This window comes from Sander lucioperca, chromosome 23 (genome assembly GCF_008315115.2).
Source record: "Sander lucioperca isolate FBNREF2018 chromosome 23, SLUC_FBN_1.2, whole genome shotgun sequence".
NCBI classification, from domain to species: Eukaryota; Metazoa; Chordata; class Actinopteri; order Perciformes; family Percidae; genus Sander; species Sander lucioperca.
This window is the reverse complement of record NC_050195.1, coordinates 8,688,112-8,701,677: the sequence shown is the minus strand read 5'-3', so window position 1 is coordinate 8,701,677 and position 13,566 is coordinate 8,688,112. Positions and strand designations below refer to the sequence as shown.

Below are 13,566 nucleotides of genomic sequence, written 5' to 3'. Positions count from 1 at the left end.
TCACCTTTGATTCTTGCATTTATCAGCTCATAGCAGACAGGCACCGTTTCAGATAAACAACATTTTATCAATATTTGACAAGAGCACATCCTCTGAAATCTAACTTACTATATGTAGGACATTGAGTACATTGAGTTTACTAAGTAGGTATCATAGTATCTTAGAAGAAATTTAAGAATATAAATAAATAGGCAACGAGAAAGTCCTGCACTTTTTTGAGTTCGACAGGATTTTATACCCTTTTTCTCCTAAACTTAGAATTCCCCTATGCTATAGTCCTTGTCATTTTTAACTCCACTGTTGGCCTGTTGGAGAAGTAGACAGCCATGTACTTTCTCTGGTACATATAATGATGCAAGATACATCTAATCACCTCACCTGCCAGCAAAGAGTCTAAATAGGCATATTCATGTATCACAAATGTGACGACAAAAAGAAATCATGATTTGAGAGCAACAAAAAGCTACAGAGTATGTAAGACCTACCATCCTATCCAATGCTATGGCTTATTTATGATTCATTTCCTTCTTTGGTCCTTGGGTATCTATTCTCTTCAGGAACACCCGCAGGCTGCTCTGCTCAGCTGTTTCGCAAGCTGCTGTCCTGATCGGAGGTTTTGGCTTTGAATCCCACCCAAAGTCCTTTACTGCTCTGCTACTATGAGATGCTACTAAATCAACTTTATCAGGGCAGACCTCACGTTTCAGCTCGGCTCTCACAGTATCCAAGTCTCTCCCTTTAGCATGCATTACCCGCTACGGCTTCCCAAGTTCGCTAGTCACACAGAATGTGAAAAAGCAGTTAAAAGCCCGACCATCAGGCTGGATGGCGGTGGCATCTCCGCAGATGTCTTCCCCATTAAATGTTGGGGCTGTGCTTTAAAGCTCCAACTGCCTGTGGGAAGTAAGTGAGAAATCTGAACTGGGAAAACCCCAATTACTCATGTAATGTGACATCCTTAAACTGCTCACAGCAGATATATGTTTACAAAGCCAGCTGCTTTATGAGTTTTTGAGGCTTTTGGACACAAGCTGTTCTCACTGGTTTATCTTTTTTTTTTGGTGAAGAAGTGCCCATGCCAAGCACCACAATTTAATTTGAGCAAGCACCTTGTGCCAAATTCCCAGTTTCCCAATCACTGTACTCTCTGTCACAGCACTAGATGGGAGTATTTTGGCAACAAAATAGTGCTACTTTAGCTTTAATTTCGTCTAAAGTGTCTTGCCTTTGTAAGTTCATTACTACCATGACTCAACCTTTCACACCTTGAGAACCTCCACCCTGTTGGAGTAATGAGTGTTAGTGGTGTGACTCTCTCTGTCTGTGCTGCGGCTAGCTGATTACTGGAGAGCTGTTGCTATCTCTGGTGAGCTGCCCTCTATCTCCGTCCTCTGTCCCTGGACCACAAGCCCGGCCAGCACACCATCAATCAGGAGGCCGCAGCAGGACCTCACGTAATCACAGCGGCTGTGTATGTCTGCGCGCACCAGCTGCAATGTGTTTGCCCGTGTGCATGTGCATGCATGCATGTCTATGTTACATTGCCGATTTTATAACCTGATATGCTTGAAGCAATTTTTCACTTTGCTGGAGCGTCACGCCTCAACAAAGTCCACTGACAGCCGCCATTGAGTGTTCCAGCATCACCGGCTATCGAATCTTGTCAGTGATTATGAAAAAAGGTCAGTTCCTGTAGGTGTTAGTTATTTGTGCTCAAAATTAACCTATAATTAACTACAATTACGTTTTTGTTTTTCGGTCTAGTGTTGAAATTAATCGTTTAAATCAGTTATCACGCAAAAAAAAAAAAAAAAAAAAAAAATCTCCAGTTTATCAAATGTAAGGATTTGTTTTCTCTGTGGTTTGCTATTACAAATGTAGATGTAGATGTGAAAATATCTACATCTGCTGGATGGACAAAAGAAGTCCTTTGAAGATGGGGTGTTGGAAATGTTACACTGTTTTCTGACATTACAGACTCACCATTCATTTATTAGTTCGAAAAATTATCAAACATGAATTGATAATGGATGAATATCCTCAGCTGTAGCCGTATTGGTCTACAAAATGTTAGAAAATAGCAAATGAACATCCGAGTTCAAAGTTATGTCTTGAATTCACAATACACAAAAGGAAAAAGCAGCAAATCCTCACATCTGTGAAGCTGAAACCAGCAAACTCTTTGCCTTTTTTGCTTGAGGATTGACAAAAACACAAAAGTGTCAATCGTCAGTTGCTTTTGCTGATGTTTGCGCATACACAGCCAGTGTGCAGAATGTGCAGGGTGGGACTGGCGGCCCTGTGGCTGCCTCCGAGGGTGTGACTGACAGCCTGCAGCTAAATCACAGCGGGGGAAGATTGTCTGCTTGGCAGGATAAAGCAGAGTGTCCCTCTCACCTTTTCTGTCATCTTCAGACAGGTGCAGCGCACAGGTGGAGGCCAGCAGTGACAGATGCCGTCAAGTTACAGTTTGTGTTGATAAGACATGGTTCAAAACACAAAAAAGTTTACTAAATGATTCCTAAACAGCTTCCTGGACATGTAAAGACAGGATTCACACAAAATGAGTTAAGGAAGGTAAAACATCATAGTGACCGAGATAGTCTTTTTTGTAATGTGTTTAGTCCCTTTTTTTCAAGCAGTAATGAAATTATTTAATCTAGACGCAATGAAAACAAAAATCTGCCAGAGCATTTTCCCAGCTGTAATGCTGTAAAAAGAGTGCTTGGGTATATTGCTGATTAGGTGCTATATTGTTAAAACTTCAAAAGAAATGTGCCATTTCTGAAAAACTGGAAAAGTTACATTTAGTTTTTCTTCAAACTTTCAAAGATTTTGTAAAAAGGTGTTAGTAAGTACGCATTCACTGGCTCTGTACTGCAGGAGGAGGTGCATTATTTGTCAACCCTGACACTTAACAGAGCACAATATTTTTTTTCCGGCTCATGAAATATTGATTCTTAAAAATAAAATCCGATGTTCCATCATCACTGAGTGATGGGAGTGAGCAAAGAAAACAGAGCAGAGCCACCCTGCACCACACTGAACGCAACAGTGTTTTCAGACTGGAGAGACGGTTGAGCTTTTCAGAAGAGGTCAGACGCTTTAAAGGCGTTTTATTACATAGGTAGAACGCACGAGCATGACATGGTGATTTCAATGCGATTCAAACTGTTAACATAAACACAAGTCGCACATTTGCAGGCCTTTTACAATAGGCACCATCTGATCCAAGTTGGGCTAATTGAGCTGATTTGCGTGTCTTACTGCAAGGTGAAGCGCACTGGATGGAATGGAAAACACAAACTGTTTGTTGTCTCCCGTGCGTAAAGTCACTGAATAATGATCACTGCATAACAACGATGACGATCACAAGCGAGCACGAGGCTGTAAATCAGCACGGCACCGGCTATCACTTCCAATTGACTCTAAGTGCAAATGTCTACTACAGTACGAGCGTAGGGCTACCAAATGATTATGTTTTCCTCCAACACACCATTGCAAGCGGTCAGACACAAGTCACTGCAGCGCTGCATGCCAATATGATTCAGTGTTGGCCAACTAAAGCAGGGCGACACAGGTTGATGTTGATTCTAATATGCGAAGGCAAGAGAGAGGAAAGCTCGTCGGTACCTGTTCTTGCTGGTGAGCCGTTTTCGCCGGTGCATTGCCTTCCTTCGCCGTGGTCATGATTCCCCTAAAGCTGGGAGAAACTGTTGTTTCCCCGGCAGGAGGAAAAAAAATCAAATACAGAAAGCTACACAGGTGCTGTAGAGAACCACCGGCAGGCACAAGAAGAAGAAGATGGTGTATTCACGGCGCATACAGGCTGCGTTTGCAGCGGCCAAGGTGTGAAATATCAAGTGGTGGAAGGAAGGACGCGCTGCTCAAGATGAGAAAAGGCAAACGATTCTCAGTGGAAGCGAAAGAGAAGAGGAGGAGACAGCGGGGAGAGAGAGAGAGAGAGAGAGAGAGAGAGAGAGAGAGAGAAAGAGAGAGAGAGAGAGAGAGAGAGAGAGAGAGAGAGAGAGAGAGAGAGAGAGAGAGAGAGAGAGAGAGAGAGAGAGAGAGAGAGAGAGAGAAGCTGCGCACCTCTTTAAGCGCTTGATGAGGGACTATGCGTGAGCGGTTCAATATTCCACAAGCGCGTGCACCCACACATGCACGCACGCACACACACACACACACACACACACCGCCCGTCAAGTCAGCCAAGGGGGGCTGTGTTGCAGAGAGAGTGGGTATCAGTTAAAAATTGCACCAAAAAAATGTAATACTATACATTATACGAAACTTGAATGCTGAATTCATGAATATAAGCTCATCAAATTTCCATTTGCAACCAGGACATTCTTACACTCTTACTTTCAATCATATACAGTGTCACATATCTATTAGTTTATTCATATTCACTACAAAATAAAGATCCATCTCATTAAATCAGATCCCATCACTTCATCTGTCAGAGACACTGTTGTGGTAAAGCTGCTGGTAAACTAGGCAAGTAGAATTAAAGCCCGTATTCCTGCTGCATTTGGAGATAACAATTTCTGCGTTATGTAACTTTCTTGCTGTAATTAGAAACAAAACACTAATGTGCTGCTGCGCTGATGCGATAGTAATGGCACTGACACACTAAGTGGTTTCAATGTAATGTAAAAGGATTAAATATTACACTCAAACAGCAGCAGCAGAAGTAATAATACAGAGTCAACAGTGAAAATGTTTAAGACACGAGTGGCTGCAAAAACGTTATGATCCCGGGAATGAAGTAGTTGCAATAAAGTAGAACTTATTAGGACTAGGCAAATATGGCTTTTAATAAAGTTCAGTCAGTCTGAGATTTCAACTAAATTCTGAGACTAAAATATAATTTAGACATTCAATTTACTGCAGCGGCACTGAAAGGAACCTCTCACGTTTATATATATATATATATATATATATATATATATATATATTTCACGATAAGAACCAGACGTGTTTTCGTGGTTTTGTTCCATTAATTACATCTACAAAAACTGTTCTACAATCCCTATTAAACACTGTGAGGAAATGACTTCCTTTGATTCGTTCTGAGATGTGCTTAATGTTAATTAATACCTTAGTCTCCAGTTTGACTATTTATATTGCAGGTGTGCAACCCAATGTGCTGCACTGTTAATTAAAGTCTGGTGGCAGCTCAGTGAAGCCAATTACCCTGGAATCCCGAATGAATGTCTGCAGTGTTGCTTCATGTGAGCGGCCGAGCACATGAAAAGGCTTGCCTTTCAAAAAGGTAGCCTCAAAAGGACAAAATCCACCGCCTGACACCCTTGAATGAGATATCATTGTGTTATTTTGATTGTAATTTACTTTCACGGCCCATGAGTTTTAGCTTTGTTAGTGACTTCTCTACATTTGAATGAGGACAGTCCCCAAAACTAAAAGTGTCTAATGTATAGGTGTGGGCATACAGCGTAGTTAAGCTTAGTTAACTAACTTTATTTAAAGTAAGGTGGGTTTTCCATGCCTGCTTAGTCAACTCTAAGCTCTGAGAATAGGCACTGTGGTGCTTTGAGCTAGGTGGTAAATGTCCGCACGCTAACATCCTTACTAATACCTACCTACTAATTACCTAATGTTAAAAAGCTGATGTTTAGCAGGTATATGTTTACCATATTTTTACATCATATTTTAAGGTGTTACGGTGCTAATGTTTGCTAAATAGCACTAGACACAAGTATTGGACAAAATGAAATCAAATGGACCTTATTGAAGATAAGGGATCACCAAAGTTGCTACAATTCATCCTGAGGAATACCCGAATGTCTGTACCAGAAGGCTTTATCTTATGGTAAGCATAATTGTCAGTTTGCAAACTGAAAATAAGCTTTGTAAACTGACGACCAACTGAAAGGGTGTTTGGGGTTTTAAGCCCCCAACGTCGTCTTCCAGGCAGCGCCGCATGGAAGGCACTAGGGTTAGGCAAGGGTTAGGGTTAGGTGCCTTGAAGTCGATGGTCGCAGCGCTCCCTTGAAGTCGACGGTGGGGGCTTAAAACACCATCGAGCAACTGAAAGACAGACCAATTTGTTGAGCCACCCCACTAAAAACCATTTGAAAAGGGTCTTGTATTTCCAACGCATTCTCATGAACGGGTTCGTATGATATCGTATGAAAAGTTATGCACACTAAAACTTTTGATATCATACGAAAACTTGGAGACCGCCTGCTGATCACGTGACATCAGCTACAGTGCTCTGTGCTACACAGTGGCAGTTGCTAGCTGTTTAAGCCTCTACAGAGCTTTGTGACGCCGGCTACAGACCTCCGTCACAGCTCGTTGTATCAGCGGCAGTTGGTAGATGTGTTCAGCCGCTACAGAGCTCTGCGACACCGGCTATAGTGCTCAGCATTGTGCTCTGTCAGGTCAGCGATAGTTGGTGGTTCAGTTACCCGAGAACAGGTGACTGTGAGCGGGGTACAGAGCACCGCGAGCTGCCGGTCATTTCGGCAGAGATCACGGTTAAGTGTAGGCAAGAAAAAGGGAGTGTTATGCGGCGACGAAAGTTAAGTTTAGGCACCGAAACGACTTGTTAAGTTTAGGAATAAGTTTGTGGTTTGTATTAAAACACTCCTGAGGGACCGCGTTTCCGCGAACTCCGCTCCCTGGCTTGAAACTCCTGTGTGTTAACGCCTCCCTACACAGCCAGCTGCGTTCTTATACAGCATCAGTCAATGTGGTGCGCCCAACAAAAAAACAAACAAACTTGGAAATCATACGATTTACAATGCTTATCTTTTTGAAGCTTTTCGAATGTATGGTTCATGAGGACAATAAGTCTGCCATGATAAAAAATAAAAATATGGTTCAGTTGTGGATAATTCTTAAAGAAATTGGCTTCTCTGATTGTTCAAAATGTAAAAATGCACATTTTTCAATTGAAGACATATTTGTATTTTGATTCTTGCCAAATAAAGCCATGAAACCTAAAGGCTATGTTGTCATTTTTGACGTATTAAAAAAGAATGAAAGCCCTCCGAGTGTTCACAGCACCATCCACTTGTGGCTTAAAACTACATTAGCGGCCTTCTCCAATAACTCAGTCTGTGTTTACCATCAAAACCATGATGTATGAAACTGAAACGACTTCTCAACAGCCAATCAATCAGCTCCAAACTAACGACAACCACTCTGAGCCAAAGCCCTATTGGCTGATGACGGATGCTACTGTATGTGGTCGGACCGCGGCCACCGGGAACACAACAACCACCTTATTGTGGCTGTGTTACAGAGTGAGTGTACAAACCAAATGTCTCTCAAATGGACAAGAGACGGCAGTGATGAATGCTCCTGGGGGGGAATGTGTTTAAATACACATTCCTGGAAAGTCAGAAATTAACTGACTGATTGAGCCAACCTGCCTAAACAAATAGAGTCCAGTCATCGTTTCACTTTGAATGCCAAGCTACTGTAGCAGCCGACATAATGAACTTCCTGTAAGAGCTTTTGCCCAATTAAAACTTCAACTTAATCAATACATGCCATAATCTGAAAACACAATACACTGATGGATTATTTTTGGCACTGATTTTAGTTCTCCCTGCAAACAAAATTATGGCTACTGGGTGATGATTGTGTAGATAATAATAATTGCTTTTGGTAAAGAGGCATCTTCAATTAACCCTCAAATTTTGCAATTGCCTTTTATATTTAGATTGCTTAATTGAAGCCAAGAGGTGGACTATGTGACTAAGAAAGGTCTCTGATACTTATTTACATGTGCATCCTTTTTAAAAAGTCTTGATAGGCTGAGAAGATAGAGACAATGGATAGGAATCCCAAAGTCAATCAAGAGTGTGTGAAAAGTGAACTGATACTCCATTTAAATTGAGACGGAGAGGTGAAAAGACGAAGAAGTGAAAAGCAAAGGGCTGCTAGTCTGAGAGCCACTAAATCAATGTTGCACAGATTGAATTCAATTTCTGTTTTCCTTCCTCAATTTAATTTGAGAAGCACAAACCAAAGCAAAGTCTGTCCAAGGCTTTTGGTTTGCACAAAGCAAACAGTTGTTTCCTCAAGTGCTCTGGCTGTACAGCTTTTTAATTGAGATACTTGGAGAACTAAAGCGTTAAATCCCTGTTAACACCACTAGGTATGAGAGGGATCATGCACATTACATGGAAATCTGGTGTGTTTTTGATGAAGTCTCTTGTTTAAACTCTAGGAAGTTCGAAATTTCAGCCATGCAGCGCGGAACACTGCAGTATGTTCTGAAAAAAAAGACTTAAAAAGGTCAAATAACATAACTTTGGCATATATGATTATTTAAACCAACCAAGTAAATGTTGTTGTTTTCATTGTCTGCACCCACTTGCATTAAAAACAGCCCCCATTTTGGTTTAAGTTTAAGCATGCACACATCCACATCCATAAAATGTGTCCCAACACACTCATTTGTGGAGAAAATGGAATATAGAAAAATGTATTTTCCGATTTATAGCCAGCTCCTGTCTCCCAGAACATATTCTGTCATTGCGCATGGCCAAAGCCATCTGTCAGTGTTACATCAATTCCTATATCAAACCCTTCAATGCAGCAAGCCCCTTGTGTGTTGAATAGCCAGGGAAACAAGTGTAATGGGATGTTTCAAAAACAAAAGTTGTTCAGTGCTGTGACACCCCATGACTTGTTTTTATTAAATACTTTAAGGAGGTATCCATTTTCCTTTGGGATGCAGCGTTTTATTTCTTGGTACGTAAATTTTGATAGCAACAAATCTTGTATACTATATGATTGAACAAGCTTGCTCACAGAATAAGACCAATATTGCCCCAGAGAGGGGTGGAGGATGGATAAGTGATTACTCTGACACAGAGCAAGACCAAAGGTCTGGGATTCACACTCTGAGACTCTACTTTCTAGCAGGTGGTGCGTCGTAGGACTGTGTGCCTCAATTTTTCAGCTCTTACTTAGTTGTCTGACACATGATGGCAAGCATCGAGATATTGGAGAAAAAGAAAAAGTAATTGCTTTTCCATCGCTCCTTCTGCTCCCTCCCCCTGTGAATCCTCTATGTGAGGTCCTTACATAAATACAGTTCGGACCCAGCACCCTGACAGAGAGGGGATGCATCAGGATGCAGTCTCGTGTCTTGCCGGCACACAGCACTTTATGCCAGGTGTGACTCACCAGCCTTCACACCACTCAGCCGTGAAATGTCAACAGAGCCAGATTCCACAACCGTGCCGATGACGTCTTCATCTTTATTAGCATACTGTGTACAGAGAAAGTGCCCCTCCAGCTGGAGAGTAAGACTGAGCCTTAAAAATAGTGACAAACACCAACCAAGTCTTCCAATAGTAACCTACTGACTATTGAGGTTTTAAAAAACGTCACATTTTTAGATACATTTGTGGTATATTTTGTATATACTGTCCATATCCTAAAGTTTCTGCTGTGAGAAGTGCATATATGCAACCAAAGAGCGTACAGTGAAAAGCCTAAAGTGTGAATTCTGTGCACATTTTGATTTCGTTGTTTAAGTTTCACAACCTTACTTTCTTCCCTGATTTAATGCATATTAATGACATATTCTCAACAGGTGTTGCATGGACATCATCTTGTTTTTTAAAAAAAGGCTCCGCAGTCATGACAATAGCAGTTGCTTCATGCGTTAAATGGGGTTTGTTCAGGATGGCTTCGTGTTTTGCATAATATGCTTCAGAAACTGAGCAGACGGTAAATAGCTTTTGGAAATTATCTTCAAGCCTTTTAAGAAAATAAAATCAGAAAATTTCAGTAGCACATATCCAAACCCCCAAAAATTTAAAAAAAAAAACAAACAAATCAATCAAAGTAACCGTGACAAGTAACACTATCTGACATGCACTATGACAGGATGAAAAGTGGCTGATTCGGTACTGTATCACACCTTCAAGGACTAACATTTCCTGCTACACCCAGAATAATAGCACACAAACAGCACCTGCTAACACATTTAGTGTTAAAAGGCCAGTAAACTGTAACACGACAGCTTCCGATGCTGATCCCGACACCATCAAAAGCTTCACTGTGCTGAAATAGATTTCAGCACCACTTAACGGACAGCTCCAACTGTCCATTTCACCCCAACATCCAGAACTCCTTTCACAGAGAAGAGGGGACATGGAGAGAAAAATACCAGCACAATGGGCTCTTTTCTCATTTTGAAGAACATGGTGAGTGTAGAAGCCACGTGGAATTTATCTTGAATAGGCATCAGATGTCATCAGGGTCCTATTATTATTAGGCCATACATTGATATGGCTAGAAAGGATTCATTCCTGTATGACAGCTGTTAATAATAACACATCATTATTCTTATAATTGCCGTGTTGAAGAACTATTCTGTAGTCTACAGTCTCACAGTTTTACCAGCTATTAAAGTAAACTGTGTTTTTCACCTTACCTTAATGCTACTTTACTAATGCTGGTTTACATCACATCACCAGCTTTTATTGTATAGGCAACAAGGTTCAAACTCTATCGTCCAATCGGGCAGAAACATCTTATCTCCATATTTTGTCATTACCATTTTCTTTTCATAAATCAATGCTATTGGTCACCATTTAGTCTGTCTGTTTTGGCAATTTTGCAACACACTTAACAAAGTTGTGGCGGATCTGGACAGGTGGTCTAACCTGCCAAATTCACTTTGTGGCAGGGTAGCCATAATTAAAATGAATATTCTGCCCAGAGTCAATTTTGTTAGCTCGAGGCTCCCCCTTCCCCCGCCCCCTCGATATTGGAGCAAACTACAGTCAGCAATAACTAAATTTATATGGCGTGGCAAATGATCTCGCATTAAGCTCACCACTATGCAGCGAGAAAGGCAAACCGGTGGCCTGTCTTTCCCAAACTTCAAGTTCTATGAGTGGGCCTTCACACTTAGACCTCCCCTATCCTGGTCTCAATCTGATGCTCAAGTGTCTTGGCGAGCTTTGGAGGAGCGGATGATAGCTTCATACTCTTTTACTAACATTCTGCATTCTAAAATCTCACCCCATCACTGCCGTTTGAGATTTGGGCCTATGATTTCATATTTGCTATTGATATGGAGGAGGGTGGAGAAATTGGCTGGTTGCTCTTCTGTTTGGGACCCACACAGATATTTAACAATGAGAGATTGTTGATTGGCGACCGTCCTATTCGATTTCCTGATTGGGAAAAAAAAGTTTGCACACTATGGGGAGGGGGGGGTTACTTACTTTTCAGAACATATGTATTAAGCATGGTATAACACGTACCTTTTTCTTTTATTTACAGCTGAGATCGACTTTAAAAAGCAATGGTGTCCCTTTACAGGCCTCTCTCACACACATCCATTTCGAAAATTGTTTCACTCTGCTGGGAGTACCAGGGGTTTTGTGTCGAGACTCTACTGGTTCTTGCTGCGGCATGCTTACAGACCTCTGGCGTTGGACACGGTGTGGAGGGGAGATGTTCCAGATCTGGAACCTACATTTGACTGGGATAATGTGTGGATCAGTGTGGGCTTAGCATCCAGAAACCCTGATCATCAGCAAATACATTATAATTATATACACAGAATATATTTAACTCCTAAGAAGCTTCATTTGATGAAGGTTATTGACGATCCTACGTGTACTTTCTGTTCCTCCAAAGTGATTGGCAGTTATTTTCACATGTTTTGGGAGTGTATCCCAGTGTAACTGAGATTTGGAGATCTGGATCCAGGTGTGGGTGGGTTATATCTGGCGTTTTATTTATTTATTTTTACTTTTATTATTTTATCTTAGTTGTTAATCATACGTATCTGTATATATGCATATGTATAGGTATGTATGTGAGTATATATTTTATGCTCTATTTTTGTGACGTGTATATACCTGTATGTATTTTCTCTTTAAAATAAAATAAAAATTTGATCATAAAAAAAAAGGTAATATGTTATATACAGTAAATTAGGTTTGTTGACCATGGATAAAAAAAGGATCTAAAAAAGCAACAAAAACGGTTTAAAAAAGCGCCATAAAAAAAGTTTTGACCCGGAAAGACAAGTTTATGTTTTTATCTTGCCTCCGAAGATCAACACAAACTTAAAGTGAATGTTAAGTAAATGATGGTTACCATGGCTACGGCGGTAGACTGCTGAAGGACTCCGACGCATGTCCATCAAATTATTTTTTTTCAAAATAAAAGACAAGCTAAAAATCAGATGCGCATTAAATATTATTTATTTATTTATTTATTGACCACGACCCACCCACAACGGGTCCGCTATCCACTTTTGGCTCGCGACCCACCAGTTGAGAATCACTGGTCTAAGCAACACATTTTACTCACACCATAATCCACTTGATTGTTCTGAATCTATGTAGAAACAAAAAAATGTGTCAAGCACTTTAACAGAACATAATGGAATTCAGAGAACAAAGAAAAATAATACAACCTGCCTCCTAATTATATGCCACTGGTCCGGCGTTATGGCAGCGTGCTCCATTAAAGCTTATTCAATAAACAGTAAGCTACCAAACTGTGCAGTTCAGCAGTTTTTCTTTCTCTGCCTGAATGAGAAATGGAACTGTGACTCCAAATGGTGTAAGCATCTCTTTTATTCCACAGCTGCAGATAATACCCAGTTTCTCCTAAATGACTCATGGGCTCAATAGTTAAGAGTGGCCTGTATTAAACTGCATTCATTTTCTTCCTCCTTATGGTCTTAATGTACAGTGTGTGAAGTTGTGGGTCAAATAATTAGTTAATTAATTAATACATAAAAACAAAATAAAAATTATACTTTCTTTTCTACGAGAAGTCATCTGTATTATCCACAACTGCAGTGATTGAAGCTGGAGCTGCTGCGGATGTTGCTCTCTCAGTCTCTACACCGTGATAAATCACAAGTCTGGAGAACATTTGTCACAGTGGGCCACATGTGCTATCATCACACCAAGTCTCTCTCTCTCTCTCTCTCTCTCTCTCTCTCTCTCTCTCTCTCTCTCTCTCTCTCTCTCTCTCTCTCTCTCTCTCTCTCTCTCTCTCTCTCCCTCCCTCCCTCCAGGTTAGTTTCATTCCTCACAGAAAAGCTTTGTTGTGAATTTGTCACTGCCCGAGCTTCTATGCTGTGTTAGCCATGCCCTTGGCTTTCTAATAGGGTCAGCGGTGCATGGTGGTGCTGAGATAGAAGTGGAGCTTGGCGGGGGCGCTCCCTAGAAGAATAGTGGGTTATGTGGCAAACATCCTGACAGGTAGGACACTGGTGCCACATGGGAAATTTGAATACAGAGACTTGCGCCAAACTGAAGTGGTGTTTGACGTATGTACTGTATAGTGTTTGCCAGCACTGTAGAGAGACAAATACAAAGTGTGCTACAATGGATCTTGAAGATAAAGGGGATTTGGTGATGCCCAGGGAGCGAAGCACTGCAATGGGATCTTCCTTTATAGGCGCTGGTACTCATATTCTACTTGACACATCCCTCCGAGTAGCACAAGTAACTAAAGCCACCCTCACCGTGATAAATTGCATGTGTCTTGTTATTTTACTTCAAAATAATACAGCAGAGGCATCTCAGCATC

At 41.1% G+C, this 13,566-nt stretch overlaps 1 protein-coding gene across 5 annotated transcripts in view; it reads right to left on the bottom strand.

Moving 5' to 3' along the window:
- Positions 1–13,566, bottom strand: part of LOC116040060 (dipeptidyl aminopeptidase-like protein 6) — a 260,883-nt gene that overhangs the window by 109,035 nt on the left and 138,282 nt on the right. The window contains exon 1 of one of the 5 annotated variants that reach the window (XM_031285299.2): positions 3,634–3,948. The exons of the other annotated variants lie outside the window; for them this stretch is intronic. Coding sequence (XP_031141159.1) covers positions 3,634–3,690 — 57 coding nt within the window. The 5' untranslated portion in view covers positions 3,691–3,948. Of the gene's footprint in view, positions 1–3,633; positions 3,949–13,566 lie in introns of those variants that run through there. 5 annotated transcript variants of the gene reach the window in all.